General features: G+C 37.2%; 6 protein-coding genes across 7 annotated transcripts; 5 read left to right on the forward strand and 1 right to left on the reverse strand.

The window, feature by feature from the left end:
• LOC18780370 (calcium-binding protein PBP1) lies at positions 2,716–3,491 on the forward strand. Its single transcript, XM_007212534.2, has one exon. The coding sequence runs from the start codon at positions 2,928–2,930 to the stop codon at positions 3,264–3,266; it is 339 nt and encodes a 112-aa protein (XP_007212596.1). The 5' UTR covers positions 2,716–2,927; the 3' UTR covers positions 3,267–3,491.
• On the forward strand, positions 4,599–5,257 carry LOC18779346 (calcium-binding protein PBP1). Its single transcript, XM_020562515.1, has one exon. It carries the CDS (start codon positions 4,782–4,784, stop codon positions 5,121–5,123), a length of 342 nt encoding a protein of 113 aa, XP_020418104.1. The 5' UTR covers positions 4,599–4,781; the 3' UTR covers positions 5,124–5,257.
• On the forward strand, positions 6,740–7,485 carry LOC18780184 (calcium-binding protein PBP1). Its single transcript, XM_007213921.2, has one exon. It carries the CDS (start codon positions 6,999–7,001, stop codon positions 7,344–7,346), a length of 348 nt encoding a protein of 115 aa, XP_007213983.1. The 5' UTR covers positions 6,740–6,998; the 3' UTR covers positions 7,347–7,485.
• Positions 9,817–11,386, forward strand: LOC109948386 (zinc finger protein CONSTANS-LIKE 4-like). 2 transcript variants are annotated; one of them, XM_020561153.1, is made up of 2 exons: positions 9,817–10,908; positions 10,997–11,386. In XM_020561153.1, exons 1-2 carry the CDS (start codon positions 10,375–10,377, stop codon positions 11,048–11,050), a joined length of 588 nt encoding a protein of 195 aa, XP_020416742.1. In that variant the 5' UTR covers positions 9,817–10,374; the 3' UTR covers positions 11,051–11,386. The 2 variants fall into 2 exon arrangements, with proteins under 2 accessions (XP_020416742.1, XP_020416743.1); XM_020561154.1 differs by having other exon boundaries at positions 9,826–10,908; positions 11,000–11,386.
• Positions 13,570–16,712, reverse strand: LOC18780714 (universal stress protein PHOS32). The gene is made up of 2 exons (XM_007211909.2): positions 15,890–16,712; positions 13,570–13,846 (listed from the first exon to the last, which is right to left on the reverse strand). The coding sequence occupies exons 1-2, from the start codon at positions 16,569–16,571 to the stop codon at positions 13,827–13,829; spliced, it is 702 nt and encodes a 233-aa protein (XP_007211971.1). The 5' UTR covers positions 16,572–16,712; the 3' UTR covers positions 13,570–13,826.
• LOC18778748 (nitric oxide synthase-interacting protein homolog) lies at positions 17,829–20,245 on the forward strand. Its single transcript, XM_007211626.2, has 2 exons — positions 17,829–18,205; positions 19,360–20,245. Exons 1-2 carry the CDS (start codon positions 17,967–17,969, stop codon positions 20,033–20,035), a joined length of 915 nt encoding a protein of 304 aa, XP_007211688.1. The 5' UTR covers positions 17,829–17,966; the 3' UTR covers positions 20,036–20,245.

A 21,125-nucleotide genomic window follows, 5' to 3' on the forward strand; every position in this document is an offset into this window, starting at 1 on the left:
TTAACTTAGTAACAATAGATGTCGTTTTGGATGACTTACAATACATAAAAAATCAAGAATTTGATGTTTAACTACTCCATCCTTGAATTGAAAAGACAAAAATAGTTGGTATATTTTGTTCTAGGTAATGTGGGTTGTTACACGCATATAAGACGTGGACTTTGACAAATTTAATTTAAAGAATCAATTAGCGCGGCTGCCACACGAGGCAAAGGCAGAACACCACGTTGGACAGGTTTGGAGTCGTTGGATTGGGCACGTGCACTTTCTTTCTATGAATGAAGGGAAACGCGCGCTTCAACTTGACTCGAAAATGGAAATATATAAATGAACAATATTATATGAAGAGAATAAAACAGTATCATAAGGTCCTATTGTCAATGAATTCTTTGGGGTGGGCTAAAGAAACATGTAGGCCTAAGGTACACACTGCAAATTAATTCATTATTTGCTTTATGTTGTTAGCAGCACTTGTTTTTTATATAATCAACGATGGGAATTCATGGATAAGAGGACAAATTTAAGTATTAAAAAACCGAATTATGTGCTAAGTGTTGAAGAATACACGAGTCCCACATCGGAAATTTAACAAAATTGAAAGTCTTATATAATAAATGGTTTCACTTCTAATAACATCGAAGCATTTTGTATAAAACTCCACATCTACTAAACATATGTTTAAATTAAGAATAATATCGATGTTGCTAATGGTGGGCCAAAAATTCGTTCCTCTGAAATCTTAACACTACGGAATTAGAATTTCAACATTTAAAGGTTCGATCTTCAAACAAACCAAGTAATTTACATTCTCAACCGCAAGCAGAGAAGGAACCTTTTCCCTAATAAAGTGCCCCCCAGATCCCAATGTTAAAAATTATTAATTTTGTCTTCAATCCAATAGTAAAGCCCACCATTTTCCTTTTCAAATATCCAACCTCGTAAAGCCCCTTGGAACATTTTATGACCCAACAAAAAAGGCCCTTTGACATTTGTACTAGTTTCTTTGTGGACCTAAGACTAATTGGCAAAAGCAGAAGTTAAAGCTTGAGGGTATTTCACAATTTGGAAGTGTCAACTTGGCAAACCTCCAAGCAACTGTAAAATAGTGATTCTAATAGTAAGGCAGATTTTTATCAATACTCAAATCCTTTAAACTTGTTTTGGTCAAAAACTCCTTTAAACTTGAAACTATAAAATACGGCCAAATGCACGAAACCTGCCCCCATTTGATTACCACATATCATACGTAATCATCATTTGGTCATACTCTTTTGAGCAACCTATAAAAAAAAGAAGAAATCCTTACACGAAAATTCCCACTAAAATCACCATCCACCATTACAATAATAATTTCGTGAGTGTAATTGTCACATAAACTCTCAACTTTTGTGCACACCATATTCAATAATTGTCACGTAACTATAGGTTAAGTAATATTTGTTTCTTTATGGAATGCAACTTGGGCACGAGTTAAATCTAAATCGGCCTCCGCACGTACCAATCGGCTTTCTTGACAATATTTACCAAACAGAGAAGGGAATTTTCTTGGAAAGTGGCTGCTATTCGAGGAAAGCCAAGAAAAGTCTTCCAGCAATTGCAGGTAAAGCCAACTTCCTCATTCTTTCTTTTTCTTTGTCTGTTTTTTGATGGAGGAGTTATGGGCCTGGCCCTCGAACCCAGCCAAACGCCGCAAGACCCACCGTTAAATGATATATGAAGAAGAAAATTGTTTCCCAACTTCCAATCCAGGCACAAGGTCCCCCCCGGAAAGTGCGGTTCACTTTCCCTAGATACCAAATTCATAAGAATATTTTTAGCCGCTTTAACTCAAGGTATACTATCATTACTTTCTCAACACTTGACACGTGGTGAGCTAAAATATTTCCATTTTATATACGCATAAATAAAAATATCATAAATGACTACGAGGATTCAAATCTTTCCACGGTGATATAAATTAGGGTTTTCAACTTAACATGTATATAATAGTATAAGATGACTTCCATAGATATGGGCAAATCTTTACTCAGTTTCAGAAAAATATTGAGCACGCATTGAGAATAGCGATAGAGGAAGAGAAATTGAGATTTGCGTGAGACAAAAATCTCACCATCCTTCAATAATATGCCCATGCTTTGCACCTTCGTCCTAACTCCATAATGAGACACATAGTCTAACATCACAAGGAGAATAATATTTTTTAAATGTTGGGTTTTCAATTTTATCAACAATTTAATAATTAATATAACTTAGAAATGGAATTATATATAAGCATTTTTATTATTTTAAAAAATATATTCATGCATTTCTCATAATGAAGGATTATATTTAGGAACTATGTCTAGAAATGAGTACTTAATTAATTTTCTATTATATTTATATACGTTACGTACGTACCACATATCACTAGCAATTCTCACCCCTTTTGTTTTTTGGATTTAAACCACAATATTGTGTGTACTTTAAGAATACTATTCTTTCTTTTTTTTCCCAATCTATTTGTTTTCTCACATCACAGCAAGAAAAACGTTGCTTTCTTTTTTAAATGGGAAAAATTGACCTCATTAAAGAATGGGCCCTTTCGTCATTCCAAACGAAAGTTGAGCTCAGCTTTCATGCCAGCCGCTAGTACTGGCATAGTAGCTTCCCATGCAACTTCGAGGAAGGAGATAACTTTCTGATCAAATCAAACACTGAAAACTCTCAGATCAAAATTAATGCCCCTGCTACAACTGCCCTTGAGTCTTGAGTCTTGACAAAACAAATCTCTTAGGATCCTCACCTTCCCTGTCACCAAAAGCGACCCTTTTGGAAATTTTCCATTTTCCCCTCTGGACTAGCATATGTATGTACTATAAATAGTGTTCTTAAGTTCCTAGCCTAGCAACTAGTAAGTTTCAATTCCTTCTTGCTATAATTAGCAGACAATGGCGTCGAGAAGTAACGGAGTTGTGTTCGAAGATTTCTTCCCAACAATGGTGGAGAGGTTAGGCACAGAAGGGTTCATGAAGGAGTTGAGCAATGGTTTCAGCTTGTTAATGGATGGGGAGAAAGGTGTCATCACATTCGAGAGCTTGAAGAGGAACTCTGCATTGCTGGGTTTGCAGGGGATGAGTGATGAAGACTTGAGGTGCATGCTGAGGGAAGGCGATTTGGATGGGGATGGGTGCTTGAATGAGATGGAGTTTTCTACTCTTATGTTTAGGTTAAGTCCCGAGTTGATGCAGAATTCTAAAGAATTGTTGGAGGAAGCTCTAACATTGTAAGAGAGCAGAGCAGCGATCAAATGTACTCAATTAATTGCTATGCAATTTAATTTTCTCTTTTTATTCCCTCGCTGGGAGGCTATGTTGTACTATCTCTATCTGTAATTTTGTGCTTTTTCAACGAAACTACATAATTTAGTTCACTACGCTACGTCAAGCTTATGTTTGTGGTATATTTCTTGTTACGTACGTATAAATGAGAAAAAAATGCTACTATTTCTATCATCTGTCCTATATTTTCACCCACTTATTTTTAAAGTTTTAAAAATAAAATTTATCTTTTTGTAAAATAACTTTTAAAAGGAATTGGAATAAAAAAAAAAACCACCTATTCTCCCTCATCCATATCAATCGCACCCTCTCCCATTCAGCGCAAGACCATGCCCCTTATTCTTAGAGCACGTGCCTCAGGGTGGTGTTACGGTGCTCATTCTCTCTCCCACCAGAGTTGGCCCTACACATGTGTGTAAATACAATAATTAACAATGAAAATTAGCACGTCCAATCAAAATATTCACAATATTGGTTGGGAAACAAATATGATATGTGTGAGATGGTGAATGTATGTATAAGATTAAGAAAGAAAAAGCTGAGAAAAGTCAACTATAGATGAATTAAAAAAGGCCTATGCGTTTCCTTCGACAATCCTTATAAAGTAGGGCATTTGAATATGTTTGGGGATTTGAAACATATGACGACTGGTCAAACGTAGTTTCCCCGAATCCGTTAATTAGATGACACAAGGCTGAATTTGAAGACAACGTCATGGGATGGGATATTAACATTTCGTTCCAGGTCGTCCAGGATATCTTTGATGAATTGATCTCAAAAGGATGACGAAATCTCAGAACACCTAGTCCACATTGATCAACCAACGATCAAAACCGGAACCAACCATGCATATATATATATATATATTTAAACCGTGTGTTTGGTGCGTAAGGACTTGTGCAAGCCATAGGTCTCAGATATGCAGATAACCTAAACCTAGCTAGAGCTCCTTTTGTTTTCTCACCTGGCATACACTTGAAAGTAGAAAAGTATATAATCTTCATCTCTTGTCCAACAAGATAATTAATCAAAGTCGTCAATGAACTTTATTGTTGTCCTGTACAAGTTTCTTCTTTCTTTTCATTTCTTAGTGAGGGCATTTTTGTAAACAGCTGTAGCAATTGTGTTAGGACGCTTAATTTCGAAGGAAAATGCTTTGCCGTGACCATGCCAAATTGGTGCTACTTTCCCATGCAACTTCGGGGAAAAGTACTAGATATGTGGAAGAAGCCATGAAATTAAGTTAGAGAAAATGGCTGCAACAAGAACAACCTTCGCGGACAATCCCTGATCAACATGTACATACCTTTGTCATCAACGCAGCCTACTCTTTCCTCATCACCTTCATATTTCTCCCTCCTTTTGTGACTCCACTCCCTCATGTCATGTATATATATACACATAACACCCCTCACAATGCTCACCACCTTTCTGTATATACACATTCAGAATTTAATATAGTTAATGGCTTTAGGTGGTGGAGTTGTGTTTGAAGACTTCTTTCCAGTCATGGTGGAGAGGTTGGGAGCAGAAGGGTTCATGAAGGAGCTGTGCAACGGGTTTCGGTTGTTAATGGACGGAGCGAAAGGCATGATCACATTCGAGAGCTTGAAGAGAAACTCTGCATTGCTGGGGTTGCAGGATATGAGTGATGATGACTTGAAGTGCATGCTGAGAGAAGGTGATTTGGATGGTGATGGGAGTTTGAATGAGATGGAGTTTTGTACTCTCATGTTTAGGTTGAGCCCTGCTTTGATGCAAACGTCTAAAGACTTGATGGAGGAAGCTCTTGCTTTTGAGTTCTAGTTAGGCATAGCTACACTGATCTCTTAGTTTGTTGTTCTAGGGCATGCATGTATACTTTTTTTCCCTCTGGCTATGATCTGATCATCTGTAATTGGAGCTTATTATTATCAAAATTATTATTCTTCTTTACTACACGTATAGCTTTCTCTTTAACTTAATGTTTTGGTTTTCTATGTTCTTTAAGAAGATTGAGGTTTGCTTATAATAATTATATACCAGGGAGTTGTTGCAGACTAATTACAGGAAGGGTTACAAAATAATTACTCGAGGCTAAAATTTACCCATCCCTTTCCATTATGCACGACTCTTAATTTGAATGGACTCATAGTTGTAGGGGTAAACTTAATTTTGTAGGTATGCTGCCTCTCCTTTCCCATTTGGAAGGTACGTATAGGAAGCATAACACCTCTCATTAAGGAACATAATTCAAAGCAATAATGACATATGCACTTTCCACTCTCCATTATTGCCATTTCATCTTGGGGAGATTCTAAGTGGACTTTTGCATATCAATAGTTTCTTCTTGGCAGGTAAGCTATACATAATAAGGAAAATCCCATTTAATTTACCAAAATTAACAACTTCCTTGCTAGGATCATTTACTTTGATTAGCACCTAAGAATAGGGTCTCAGTCCACATGAATAATACTTGAAGCTTTGGTGATGAATTAGTCAATTTTAATCTGGTTTAACATACATGGAGTCATATATTCTGTAGTGTAAGGCTCTTACATGAGACTCTATTTCTTAACCATTGAATCAAACAAACAAATTTTATCAAACGGCTAATCAGTTTGATCCAACGATTAAGAGAGATAAGACCTCACTATAGAATTCTTGAACGTAAATGATATATAAGTTCATTATTTTTAAAGATTTATACATATGGACGGAATCAGATGCTTTTGAATCATTTTTGGACTTTGGATGGGAAAAGAATTAATTACAAGGAAACTAAAGCACTCTTGTGGAGTTTCAAATTCAAGTAGCATAGTACTTTTTTTCTCCTTAAAGAACATGCATCGGGTTTAAGGTCTACGCACGTTCGAGACTTATAACACAACAATCGGTCTCATTTATATTAGGTCTTACATATTTTTTCATCTTTATTTTTGGCTTAATTATGTTATTCTTTTTTCTTTTCTAATATGATAGGACTTAATTTGAGCAACAAACGAGAAACAATACATTAATTTAATGGTCGAATTTGACACAATTAAGCCGTTTCTCAATTTAAATTCCTTAGATAAACAATTTCGAGGATTAATAATCTTAATAATAATCAATATTGGTAAAGAAACTCTTTCTTTGTTAATTCCTCCTTTATTATATATCCTTATGAATTTCCATCCTGACAACTTAACTAAATAACGTGGCAAAACCCTCTCGTGTCCTGTGTGGCTGCTAGCTGTCAGATACATGCTGATTTGGAAAGAGCCCCGTGTATAACGTATCCCAACAAAGCTGCCAGGCCAAGTTTCATGTTTTCATAGAAAAATGCTACATTGCTTGCCATGACTGCTGACCCTCTCTGCTTTCTGGACCTTCCCATGTAATTTCGAGGAAAGAGAAGTCTCTGCTCAGAAAAAGAAACAGAGCAAATTTCGATCATGCCGGCAACAAACATAAATTCTCTCTTATCTGTACTCTATCTTTGTTGTCACCCACAGCCACCCTCTTTCCTCGAAATCTTCCTCATATTTTCCCCTCACTTAATTCTACTCCTTATAAATCCCCATCTCATCTGGTCATTTTTCCACAGTACTACTCCATCCCTCACATCAAAAATACACGTAAAGCTAGCTAGCTAGCTGCCCTTAAATTTTATATAATTGCTTTGGGTTCTTTTATTTTCCCGTATTAATTGAAAAATCGATGGCTTGTCGAAATGGGGTTGTGTTTGAAGATTTCTTTCCTGCCATGGTTGACAAATTGGGAGCAGAAGGTTTCATGAAGGAGCTCTGCAATGGGTTCCGGTTGTTGATGGACAGAGAGAAGGGCGTGATCACATTTGAGAGCTTGAAGAGGAACTCGGGCCTGTTGGGGTTGGAAGGCATGAGTGATGAGGAGATCATGTGCATGCTGAGGGAAGGTGATTTGGATGGTGATGGGAGTTTGAATGAGATGGAGTTTTGTACCCTCATGTTCAGATTGAGCCCTGCCATGATGCAAACTTCTAAGGAATTATTGGTGGAAGCTTTAGATTTAGATAGTGAAATGTAGTCTCTCTCTCTCTCTCTTAATGTGGGAATTTCATTTTCTTTGAAGTTCTTTCTTCTTCTTGCTTATCTATCTATCTCCATAACGATCCTACTTAGTAATTTCAGGTAGCTTACAATAATTATTAGAGTCTTCTTCTTTATATTGTTTATTGCCTTCCCTTCTTTTCCCCTGAATTTTTTTTTTTTCTGGGTCATTTTTTCACTGAATTTGGATAGGCAAGCATATATGATCATGCTATACTATTGGCTTTGAAATTAGGGAGGTGGAATGTTTAAGAAGATTATTAAGATGTTATAGAAATCTGGGCCTAAACGAAAGTGGGTCCTAGGCTTATCATGGATCACAGTATTGGACTCACCAATCCAATCCAGGTTTGTGCATGACTTTTCTGATATCATAGGCCTAGATGGAACTAGCCAACTGGGAGCCCAATCCACCTAAGCCCAAAATTGGGAAATTTTTGGGTGTCTCTAGGGCTAGTCTCGGTTCGGGAATCATGAACAAACCAACAATCTGTGGTATGACTATATTTGGGACCGGTCCCGACCTGATAGAGGTCGGTTAACTGTGACTCGGTCAGACTGAAAATGAGGTCGGTATCACCAAATACCGCCAACACCGAATTAGGCTGAGAAATCAGCAAAAAAAATCCCCTGTGAAATTTGAATCCTTAATTTCAAAACCCAAAATTGACAAACCCCACTTCAATTGCATCATTTAAACCAACTGAAACCCTAGATATTCCCAATTATCTGTAGGCTAGCCCCCCAGGTACTCTCTTTCAACCTGATGTGCTTCGGCCCCTCTTTTTCTCCGCATATCCAATAAAACAAAGCGTGCTACTTCAACGAGCTCTCCTTGAAACTCTAAATATTCCCAATCAAAACCCTAAAAAGTTTACCTAATGAGCTCATTTGTGATTCACACACACACAGAGAGAGAGAGAGAGAGAGAGAGAGAGAGAGAGAGAGAGAGAGAGAGAGAGAGAGAGAGAGAGAGAGAGGTGAGGCGAGATTGAAACCCACATTTTTTTTGGATTTGTGTGTTTCAACCGAATGAAGAGGAGATAGACGAGAGAGTGAGAGAGAAAGTCTGAGAGTATGAAAAATGAGAGAGTTACACAAAATAATTATAATGAATTAATTAAATATATGTCAGTTAGTTTGGTATACCGTCGGCATTGGATTTGGGAAACCGCATCGACAATCAAAGGTGTTAGTCAGTTTTCGTGACTTGTCGGCCTATTTGCGATAAAATGTAAGTCAGTTTAGTCGGTTTTTCGATATTGCGGTACAAAATGCAAACCCTAGGTGAATCTATTACATGACCCAAGCAACAAAGGAGAAAATCGACAAATGTGATGATCAATAATTTGATTCGTTCCATTTGAATCTGTACTGCTAAAAACCTCAGCCACATATGTCATATGTCTTTCTGCTTGCGAGAGATTGGTCCAATAATATATATCGTACTTGATCTAGCTACTCATCAAAATTTGAAGTTCAATGGAAATGGACACCAACCCACACACAGGCCACAGGTTTTTCTTTCTTCTTTTCCTTTCTTTTTTCTTAGAAGGAAGACCCCCAGCTACTCCTGCTTCATTAGCATTTGCAAGTAATCAAAATCAACTTTCTTTTCCTTCAATAACAAGTTATATTTGGTTACCCAATTGCTAAAGAAAGAGGCAAATTGAGTTTAATTTTGAGATTTTTAAACCCATCATCCAATGGTGACACAAATGTCATATGCAGAGCAAATCGAACACCTTGCCAATGCCATGAAGATACCAACTACCAAAGTGACTTCCCCAACCCACTAAACCTCATTTTAGAATGCCACGTGATTGAATTTCTTCTAATTAAAAATAAAAAAATAAAAAAATAAACCCATTTCCAGCAACCTCTAAATTCCAATTGAATCACTACAACTACCCTGAAGAATTTTTTTCCAAAGAGTTCAAGTGAGTCCACATAATTTCTTGTTCACTGCAATTTAGACACCTGTCTATCTGTCTACAAGTGCAAGTACAACAATTGTTGTTATTGTTAGCAGAATTGTGTGAGATATTTAAATCTGAGAGACAAGGATGTAAGGGCAAAAGTAGCTTATCTTGCATCCATTTGGGTGTCTAAATTCAGAGAGCACTGAGTGCATGCATGACCATCCACAAAATTGCTTGAAACGGGGCCGATGGGGGACCTCTGGTCTCTTCTACTTACCCCACCCCAAAAATCCATTGCATGGCATTGGTAGGTGCCATCTGATGTGTCAAATTTCTAGGTCATGTTGAAGGGTCAAGAGTGCTGATTCAGTGCACCTAATTGTCATCCTTAATTAAACTTCTACAGTGCAAATGTGAATTAAGCTTAATGTATCTTTCTCGTTACACTCGAATTTGAATTCCTCCTCATACATTAGAGTAATTTTAGAACATTCTCCTTATCAAACAAAGAAAAGAACTTGTATGGTGAAGCCTCTGCCTACAAAGTTTTGATTCTATTTCCTTCCATATTGTGCTGAGTCTTGCTGTGATTCTTATTCAAACAAATGTATACAAATAATACATAACAATATCAACACCAGTGATATCACATCCAGTTGTCACTTCTTTTTTTCTTTTTTCTTCCCAAAATCAATGGTGTTCTGAATGAATTGTTTTATGGTCTTTTTTTTTTTTTTTTTTCTTTTTCTTTTTCTATGATGGGATAAGTATGTTCGTAAGAATAGTTATCTGTATTTCTTCTGCCAATCAAGTTGCCCCATAAACTCAAGGGGCCAGAGTGATTGGTGTATCTTTAAATAAAAATTCCGTCTTTGAAAAAAAAAAACGAAGGAAAGAAAGAAAGAAAACAGGGGGCTGGTTTTGAATATAAATAGGTGCAAGTTGCCCTGCACCATGTGTTTTCAGTTTCTTCCCTTTTTTATACACCCAGGGATTAACAACAAAGAACAGAAGTAAGATGTGGTTAAGGAATCAAAACTAAGAGGGATTGACTTGTCTTCGCAGAGAGAGAGAGAGAGAGAGATGAAGAAGAAGTGTGAGCTTTGTGATTCTGTAGCAAAGATGTATTGTGAATCAGATCAGGCTAGCCTGTGTTGGGAGTGTGACATCAAGGTTCATGCTGCAAACTTCCTGGTGGCTAAGCATTCAAGGACTCTGCTTTGCCATGTCTGTCAATCTCCAACCCCCTGGACTGGCTCTGGACTGAACCTCGGCCCTACAGTTTCGGTTTGTGAGAAATGCGTTCATACTTCTAACCAGGAACCCAGAAATGAAGAAAATGATGAACAAGAAGAAGATGATGATCATGACCATGATCATGATGATAGAGATGATGGAGAAAATAACCCTGAAGAAGAAGATGATGGTGATGATGATGATGGGGATCGGGATGATGATGATGAAGAAGAAAATCAAGTTGTTCCATGGTCTCCTCCACCAGTCTCATCAAGTTCTTTAAGTAGTAGTGAAGAATGTTTCAGTGAAAGCCTCTCCAAATCAACAACAGCATTTTCATGTAAGCGCATGCGCTCCTGCAATTCACACTCGAATTTTCAGGTACTTTAGTTCTTCACTTAAATGAACCTTGCTACTATTTTTATGGCTTTTCTCTTAGCCTCACCTAAACAGAACAACTTTTCAAAAGCAGAACGAGGAGGGCCTCAATTGGGACACAAGGACCCGAAGAGAACCCAGATGACCAGATCAAGCAATGTTGAAGTGAAACCGATTTCAAGAAAAAAAAAAATTCAAGGCAAGAACAAGTTTAAGACCATCATTGGTTTCTACAAATCTAGCTGTTAATGAAGGCTTTAAAGATTAAGAGTCACAGAGTTTCAGGTGAATTTTCTCATCTTTAAGGCCATTGTGAGTTTTGTGACTTCAAATTTCAATTGGATCCTCACAATTCTCACCATTACTCTTGTAATGTAAGCAAATTGTGCTGTATAAACCCAATATTATTCTCTGTTTTTTCTGTACTTTATGTTTGCACAAAGTTTCTGCAAGTAGCAAACTCCATTTTCCTTCACCTAGCAAAAAGTCTGAGCCACAAGTTTTTTCCAGTCCCCTGTTTTTGAAGCCCTCTCTCTCTCTCTCTCTCTCTCTCTCTCTCTCTGCCATAATTTTCCAGCATCTTGGAAGGAAAAAAGTAGAATATGATTTGACCTTACGAATAGACCAAATGGTTCACTTTAGCCGCGGACATAACGCAAAATATAATAAAAAGGTCTCCATATTTAGGTTTACGTTAGCTCAGTGTCAGATCAAAGGTTTTTTTTTTCTAGTCAAATTTAGTTTTCAAAAACACTCAACAACACATAGGAGCAATTAGGGGATGCTAATCTTAAATTAAAACATCCCTTAATTCAGAATCGGATGAATAAATTCGTAGACTTTTTGTTATTATATTGGGGAGGTTTGATCTGAGCAGGTTGTTACTAGATTGAGAGAAGCATGGAAAATTGCTTTTGTAATGTGTAATTAGTATTATTAGTAGAATATATAGCTCTAGAGAATGGGTGGGGTCAAAGCATGAAACATGTCCACGTGCCTACCATAATTCATGAATTGGCAAATAGTATTTTTTTATTAGCAACTTGATTAGTGATTTATTAAGAAAGCTAAGCTACTAATAAACTAATATTAAAACTTGAAAGAAAAAAACAAGGAATCAAAGAGGAAGGGGAGGGGAGCTAGTCAGCCTAGGCCTTGAGGGTTTTGTTTGTGGTGGGAAATTGTTGCTTGTAGAGGTAGGCAAGTTTTATTATGTGGTTGTGGTGGATCCAGTTGAAGAATTCTAAAACCTGGAGATGTGAGATATTTTGGGTCCGTCTATGTTTTTGATTGATTGCCCTTTGGATTCTGTTTTACTTAAGCTGTTCACCATTTTCGTCTGCGTGTGTGTATGTGACAGCCACGAACAACAACGGAAATAGAGAAGTATTTCTCCATCACGGAATGAGTTATTCCTTCCTATTATGTAACTTGCAATGGTGGCCACTTCTTGCATAGGCCTTTATATGGAAAATAAATATTCTGCCCTTCTTCAGCCCTTTACTTACATCACCAAAGTGACGTCGTTCTTTTGCACTTTGGATTTGCCGAGACAATGAAATCTTGACAACAGGGACCAAATCCCCTATCATGGATTCTTCACACTTGCTTTCTTTTTCTTCTCTCTATTTTTCCTCTTCAAAGAAGAAAAATACACACTAAAATGCTGATTAAGGTTAAATCTAATCCGAGATCTGATTCACACTAATTAAGTCATTATTAAACAGAGAAGATGCTATCAGAGCAAAGACCATTGGCTTTGATGAATTTTATTAAGACTAACAGCTAGCTGATAGCCCACCACTTTTGAATTTATGCACCAACGATTTATTTCACTCAAAACACTTTTTCCATTTTAACAATCACGAAAAACGTGCTCGTAGAATCAATAATCCAAGTCACACATACATCTTACCATTCAATGTATGAAGTGTAAAATATTATAATAAATTATTTTATATAAATAATTATGGTGTATTTAATCTTCTTTCAATAATTATTACATATTTTTTACACTTACAATGTTTGTTAGCTTGCTATATAATCAACTTAAATAAATTAAATTCATAAAGCAATGCATTTCTTTCTAAATTTTTTTTGTAATAAACTAATAGATAATTAACTAAATAAATATCCTTTAAAGCTTCAATAAAAAAATTCAAATTTTTCTTACAATTTCTGTGATTTTTATTTAATTTTTATCAATATCGATAATATCCCGACATTTCCAATGAAATTTTCATATTTTTAGATTACTAATATTTCTGATACTATCAATATTTTTAGACTTTGTTTCATTCACACTTTTTCCATTTTAACAATCACAAAAAACGCGCTCCTAGATATAGAATCAATAATCTAATCAAAGAGTTCCAATTTCCATATCAAAATAGATACAGATCTCGGAATCAGGACACACTGACAGTTTATTGTAAAATTCCCAAATTGCCCTTTATGAAGCCCCAAAGGCCCAAACGAACCAAATCAGGCCTGATTTGGTTCATAAAAGGCAATTTGGGGTCTTCGGTTGGTTGGGTTTGTGAATCCCCAAACAATTTAGAAGCAGCAATATGTTCTTCTTTTTTTCTTTTCTTTTTGGCCTACAAATGTTATGAATCTCGAAGAGGAAGAAGTGCAGTCGTGTAAGTTGTATGTTCAGGATACTAAAAAGGAAGAATAAGATAGAAATCATGCATTATTCATCATCCCGGAGCTCCATAAACATGCAAGGCAGTGAAAAGGTGGTTAAAACAAAAGATGAGCAGATTCGGACATTCAGTCAGTAATGCCACAAACCAAAAAGAAAAGACTGAGACTGACTCAGTACTACTACCGCCACACTTTTTCATACAACATGATTACATACGAACCAGGAGTATTTGATAAACATCATCTGAAAGCTCTTCACCATCTCCATCTGTTCAACGTGCCTTGTCTGAATCTGCAAGCCATGAAATTCAGTGTGAATTTTCAACTGAATCATTGATAGAGAGAGATTCAGCACCTCTAATGATGATTTGTGGAAGATAAAATCATAGAAAAGCTATTCCAAAAGACCTAACCTAACCTAACAAGATGAACTTATTTACTTAAATACCCTGCCCATGCCCTCTAGGTCCTCCTTTCTTGAGGAGGAACTCTACAAGTAAGCATTTGATTTCAGCCCTTACAAGATGATTATCCATTATAATCATAGGCTATTCATACCTACATTTTGGGTTCAATGGGTTTGTATCACACTATCATGCAAACAGCATTGTCATAATACCACGCATACAATGCGCCAGGTAAGATTCAATCACTCATCAAACCCTTACCTAATCACCATCAACCCCTTGTTGTGTTTTTGAATCGTTAGTTTCTAGCAGAACAAACTTCTATAAAACAGGTTTCAGATATACAATGGATACCACCCACACAACAGCACAAATGAATTGAAACAAAATTCTCCTCTCATAAGACAGGTCTAGTGCAATGTATACCCGCAATGCAACAGCACATATAGTAGTTTCAATCTGCCATTTCTATTTGCCTTAGGATCGTTAAACAAAAATGTATCTACTGGTAGTAGATGTCCTCATTGTAGACATGGAGCACTAGCAAGGCTGCTACTATTCACACCATTGGTTGCTCCTATTAATACACAAGTTTTTTTTTTCCTTTCTTCCTGGTATCTTGATAGTGGGAAATGTTGGTGGCAAAAACGTTTGTTATAAGCACCATCAAAACTACTTTTTGTGCAACCAACATTTACATTCAAAAGATCAATGGAAAAAGGAAAAAACTCACACATTGATGCCAAGAGAAAACATTTATAAGTGCTTGAAAGAACCTCCTGCGTGACGAACATAATTCAACATGGGAATCAAAATTCCACCATTATAACTTTTCCTAATAAAAGGACTTCTTTTCATTAAACCAAGGAAAAATTAAACCTCTAAGAATATAGATGGAATACTAGAGAAGTCCTAAGCATTCCTGCAATTTATATTTTACACACTATCAAAGTAAATGAAAGAAACTGAAATCCCAACACCTAATTGTTATATTTGGTTCTTAGAAATCAAATGCATTGATGCTGAATTAGTCTCAAAATCTAAATATGAATGTATATGAAGAATCCATGATTTGAGGATTGCATTTAATGAGGAGGAAAAGAATGAAAGGAGACAAGCAAGTGGATCACCACCCGCCACACATCAACCCAGGTGTTTAGCTACTTCAACTTATCACCAGGAGAAAACAGAACAACATCTGCTTACGTGCATTAGGTAACAAACAAATAGTAATACGTTACTTCAGAAGAGGTGACGAAAAAAGAGAAACCGTCTAATTAACCAGACGCAAAATATAAGGCTTTAATGACGTATCTCGTTCTTGAATGCAGTGTTTTTGGCACAAAAGATCAAAAGAAAGGAAACATACAACTCTGTCAACTTTTTGATTTAGATTGCAGTGGCTTAGATAGAGCATTAAAGAATTGGAACACATGAGCAAAACAAAAATCAGAAAGCAAAAACTTTAACATACTAGAGCATATTTCCAGTAAACATACCCGGGTGGAAAAGAAGGTGAGGGAAGCAAATGGTATACCTTCTCTGCAAGAATGACCTGAATGCTATCTCTTAATCTCGCAATTTACAATCATATGGCAAATGAAGGTATACTACTAACAAAGCTACTTTTTAAGCACGAATCTTAAACCAGACATCAATCCAATTTTAGTTAAAACTAAACAAAGAAAAACTGACAATAATCTCCAAACACATGGATTCTGAATCCAATGCATAATTATTGTCTGATACTAACTAAAACTGTATTATGAGGAATTTATTTGCACTAAAAAAAAAAACAGAGCAACAATGAATTTAACAGAAGCAGAGTTAATATTCTATGCATTTTAATAAATTAAGAATTAGAAAGAGAAAAAGTGAAATGGAGCTGAGAAATCAAAGAAGAAACTGCAGAGAGATAGAGATTCAACCTTTCTCCAAAGCATCATGGAACTCCGGCTCTTCCTCACGCACGACCGGACAGCCAAATTTACCTTGCTTTGCGACGTCGTTTTCGTCCTTTTCATCGGAGAACCTTACGACGATGACAGGACAGACGCAGTGATGCACACAGTAGTCACTGACACTGCCGAGCCTGGCCTTGGAGGTCGTCTTCGAAGCGCCGAAGCCCCGGCTGCCCATAACGACGGCGCTGAGGCCGAGCCTCTCGACCTCCAAGCACAACCTCTCCTTCATGTCGTGGTCCTTCACTATGTGGATCTTGTACGGAGTCTTAGCCTCTTCCAGAGGCTTGGCGAGGTCGTTGGCCTTGGTGACGGTGAAATTGTCGAAATCGTCCTCGAGCTTCTGCTGAGACTCTTGGTCTTCAGGGATGGAGACATCGGTGGCGCCCCAGTCAGCGCCGTAGAGGACGCTGGTGGGGCGGACGTGGAGGAGGATGACGGCATCGCCGGGGCGGAGGTAATTCTGGACGGCCCATTTGACGGCGAAGGCGCTCTCGTCGCTGAGATCGACGGCGATCCCGATTCGGCGCTGGGCCCCAGAGGTGGGGGTCCCACTCGGAGGGTAACGCGGGGACGACGGTTGGACTACGATTGCCGCTGACTGACGATCTCCTGGTTCTTTAAGTGGGCTCTTACTCGGAGAAGCCATGGATTGATTGATATTGAAGAAGAAGATGGCAAAGAGAAGAAGAAACAAATGAAGGGGTTACCAGTACTTTCTCAGTAAACACTGTGAAGGTCACAAGGTCACATGTGTTTGTTTGAGTCAATCTCCAAAGCTTCTTAAAATAGAAGAGAAAGCTAATTAATATTTTATTTTATCCTTCTATATTTGGTTATTTTGCTCTGTAAATACTGTAAATTCAATATTTATTTTAATTAGGCATTCTTACAAATTACCACTTTTTTATTATAAGAAGGGAATAGAATTTCATTAGATTTATAAGAATAAATAGTACAAAGGATACATAAGGGAGCCATTTCAATAATAATATAGCAATTATGGGTAAAACTTCCATAATTTGTTGAAAATCTGAAATAATACGGAGAGAATCACACTTGAAAACAACTTTTCTAAAATCCCTTTTAACTGTCATAATTTTCCCGAATCTAATTCAATGACATCAAAGACAAAAACTAGCCTCTAACCAACATGACTCTCTTAAAGAGACTAAAAACACCCAACAAACTCAACTAAGTTTTCCTAGAATCATGAGAGGAAAAAACACATAAAACTCATAAAGTTTCTAAACTTTATTGAACAAACTAAACCAAATAATAAAAAAAATTAAAACAACCTCCACTAAAGGAAAATCAATCGCAACTAATCTTCTTTCGGAGCATGACATAAAGAGCACAACCTAGTTATTCTTGGACATCAATGTACCAATGAGCAGTGGATCTACCATGACCAAGCCGCAACACCTCAAAGAGCAGTCTCACAAGATGAAGCACAACCAAAGCCAACTCAAATTTGAGTTAATAGATCTACCAAAACAAGAGTAGATCGACATAGATCCACTAAAAACCGAAGAATATCGAAGATCCAATGAGATCTAACATAGTGAAAAATGACATTGACTTGCAGATTAATGATCTCATATTCAAATCTCATGTCATCATAATAATTTGTGTGTGAGAAACTCCCTCCCATCTAGTTTAGATTATTGCTTTTAATTAAAAAAAATAGACTGATAAATCTATAACTTAACCATAGATGCAACGTTAAATTATAAATTGACTCCAACTTTTTTTCGTGTGGTAAATTGCAACACGAAGTGTATAATTCAAAAGGTATTAGTGTAATGGTTAAGAAAAAACGGAATTGGGGTCAGCATGTTGTCGTTGTAGTTCCCGCGGCATGTCGTTTAATATGGCAGTGGTAATAAAATTCCTAATCCAAATCGAAATCGGGTTCAGGCACCTCAAATATATTTAGGGCTGCTTCTGTATCTCTCTTCCCAAATTCCCAAATCCCCAAATCGAATCCCAATCTAAGACCAGACGAGCGTACCAAATTCGTTTCAATCGTCTCTGCGAAAATATGCCTCAGAGGCACTCAAAGAACAACAACGACCTCGCTTTCTTCACCTACGATGAGAAGAAAAAGCTAGGCTATGGAACGCAGAAGGAGAGGCTGGGCAGGGACTCCATCAAGCCTTTCGACGCTTGTTGCCTCTGCTTAAAGCACTTCATTAACCCCATGTGCTGCCAGAAAGGCCACGTATTTTGTAAAGAATGTATTTTCGAGTGCTTGCTTTCTCAGAAGAAAGATATCCAGAGGTACGTCGCCTCTCTCTCTATCTCAAACCTTCAATTTTCACCATTTTTTTGTTATTATTAGTGTCGGATTTTATTTATTCTTTTTCTCTGTGAATTTGGCTTTGATGCATTGAATTTCTGTATTTGACAAAGAGCTTATGAGTAGAAGATAGGGTCCAATAGAGGTGGGAGCTCTTCGAAAATAGGGTTAGGTTTTTGGATGACATGAATATCACTGTGTACCCGAAAGCTTCCACCTTTAATAAAGTAGAAAGTACTTAATTGGCCCAATAAACCAACTTCAACTCGTAGAGAACACTATTGACACTCCTAAGATCGTTTGAGAAGCCCCATTCTGTATTGGATCAAAAATTTGAAAGTGGGATTTTGCTTGGTAATCATAATTTCAATGCCATTTATATTTGTTTTGTCACCTTCCTTCATAAAGAAGCTAGCTTTTTCAGCTACCTAGGACCCCTCTTGGAGGTTGCCATAGTAGTATCTCATTTGAATTGGGTTCCGGCTTTCTGTGTAGTATGTTACTGTTGTTTACAACTCAAATGTGGGTTTTCTTCTATGGGATAAAAGAATTTCAGAAGTATGTTCTATGTTAATGGTAAAAGTGAAAGATAGGAAAAGAAATGCATTTTTTATATAGTTGTTTTTCCTTGAATTTATTAATTCTATAGCTTTTCTTTGTGTGATTGGTTAATCATTTTGGCTCACCTACCAACATGGTTTCGGAATATAAAGCCTAATAAATGGTATTCAAACCCTTTTCGACTAGGCTAATGTAGTTTTATAGTTTTATTACTGAATGAGATTATCTGTTACTGAGGAATATGGTTTATGCATGTAGTGCAATTCCATGGAGCCTAATATATGTACTTCCATAGGGAAACCAATTGGTAACTTTAAAACTGACATGCATTTAAATGTGCTTATAGAAACCAAACATGGTTGCTGGTTGTTAGTTTTTGTAGTTGCGTGGTCCATGTTTGTGTTCTGGGTTCCTCAAGGCTTCCTACGAAAGCTGTGAGCTTGGCCGAGCTTGATGCCTTTTGGCTGTATTTATTTTCACTGGCTCTTGCGTAAAATGTGTCCTGGGTTTGTTATATATAAATTCTATCCTTTGTGTGGTTTGTGCTTAAGAGGTTGTTTCTTCCACTTGGCAGAAAGCAAGCTGCACATACTGCTCAGCAGAAGCAAGAGAACCAAGAGGAAGAAGAGAAGTTACTGCAGCAGAAAGCTAGAGAGCTCGAGGCTTTTGATCAGCAAAACCATGGTGCACTACCGCAATACAATGATAGAAACCAGAGCCGAGATAAGACTGGTTTCCATGGTGCCAATAGTGTTAAGGTCACCTCTTATGAAGAAGAGGCGCTTCGGACAATGAAAGCATTTTGGCTGCCTTCTGCTACACCTGCAGCTCCTGCTAAAGTAGATGCTCCTTCTACAAGCACAGTCTGTCCAGAAGGAAGCGAGAAACTAAAGCTGAAGTCCCTTTTCCCAGTTTATTACACAGAAGACAGTAGTGAGGAGAAGAAATCTTCATCTCTGGATAAGACATTTATCTGTCCGAGCTGCAAGGTTACTTTGACCAACACGATGTCGCTCGTGGCTCTTAGTTCATGCGGTCACGTCTTTTGTAAGAAATGTGCTGATAAGTTCATGGCTGTAGATAAGGTTTGCCTTGTTTGCGACAAGGGATGTAAAGAAAGGCATTTGGTGAACTTGGCAAAAGGTGGAACAGGCTTTGCTGGCCATGGAGATAATCTTGAAGCAAAAGACTTCAAGCATTTGGGGAGTGGCTCGGGATTAGGGTTGGTTAGACCCGCAGTGAAGACTTGACCTCTGAAATTTTATGGTTTGGTGACTTTTAACACCAAGTTCTCCATCCTTTTTTGGATCTCTTTTGTTGTGGCTTTCAATGTTATTTATATACAGCAACATTAGGGCATCCTTTATCTGTAAGTTGAGTTGTGTGTCTATGCATTGCTTGAACATGTTTTATGATTCTGCAATTTGGTTAATGAGCAATTAGACATGGGCTGTGCTAAATTAGTTGTAGATAATGACTTTATTGATGTTGCTAAATGCGTGGCCCACCTCACAAGCCATTGGGCCCAAACTTTGAAGGTAAGGGGCCCACACCCATGTTTGGGAATGGAATGCTGACATTTTTAGGCAAAGCTTTTTGCACGTGGGGCGGTTGAGCATTGAGCTTTAGAAATTACAAATCAGAAGCTCATGCTTATCTAAAACTAAATCCATACAGCCATGAGCCAGCACTAGCGGTCCCCACGCACGAGATGTCTCCTGTTGTAATCTTTAATCATATGGTACAATGCAACACTATTTTAATTAATTGATTTAATTACTAATTATTACTTCAACTCTAAAAAACAATCAATTTAATTAATCATGGGGATTAGCCATGGAATAACGTAGGATACAGCTCAGGTTCCGGTGGGCGCTGGACCTGAGGCTACGCGGTCCTGATTCTTTTCCCACCCACCATCGGCACTCATTCGACTCATTCCTTGTTGTTTTATATTAATTTTTTAATTGTATCTTATAAATAAAGTAAGATAGATCCTAATCTTGTGATCTTAAAACTGTAATCTCCACTAATGACGAAACCCATCAATTTGATATTCTGACTTATCCCAAACCCAACCCAACCCAACCCAACCCAACCCCAATATGTTGAACCATATTCCAGCCTTATCCCTTTGTTGTTTTTAATAATCAAACCGCAACTCAATTTGCTGTCTGTTTTGGATGCATGATTAAGTTTCTGTTTCTCTCAACCAATCCAATACTAAATTAAGACCATCATACATTTGTTATTATTCTAACATTCTCAATAGGATATTATCTTTGTCATGATAAAAACATTTTCTTAGAAAAGAAAAGTAAGGTGGGAGTTTGAGGAAAA

This window comes from Prunus persica, chromosome G4 (genome assembly GCF_000346465.2).
Source record: "Prunus persica cultivar Lovell chromosome G4, Prunus_persica_NCBIv2, whole genome shotgun sequence".
NCBI lineage: Eukaryota > Viridiplantae > Streptophyta > Magnoliopsida > Rosales > Rosaceae > Prunus > Prunus persica.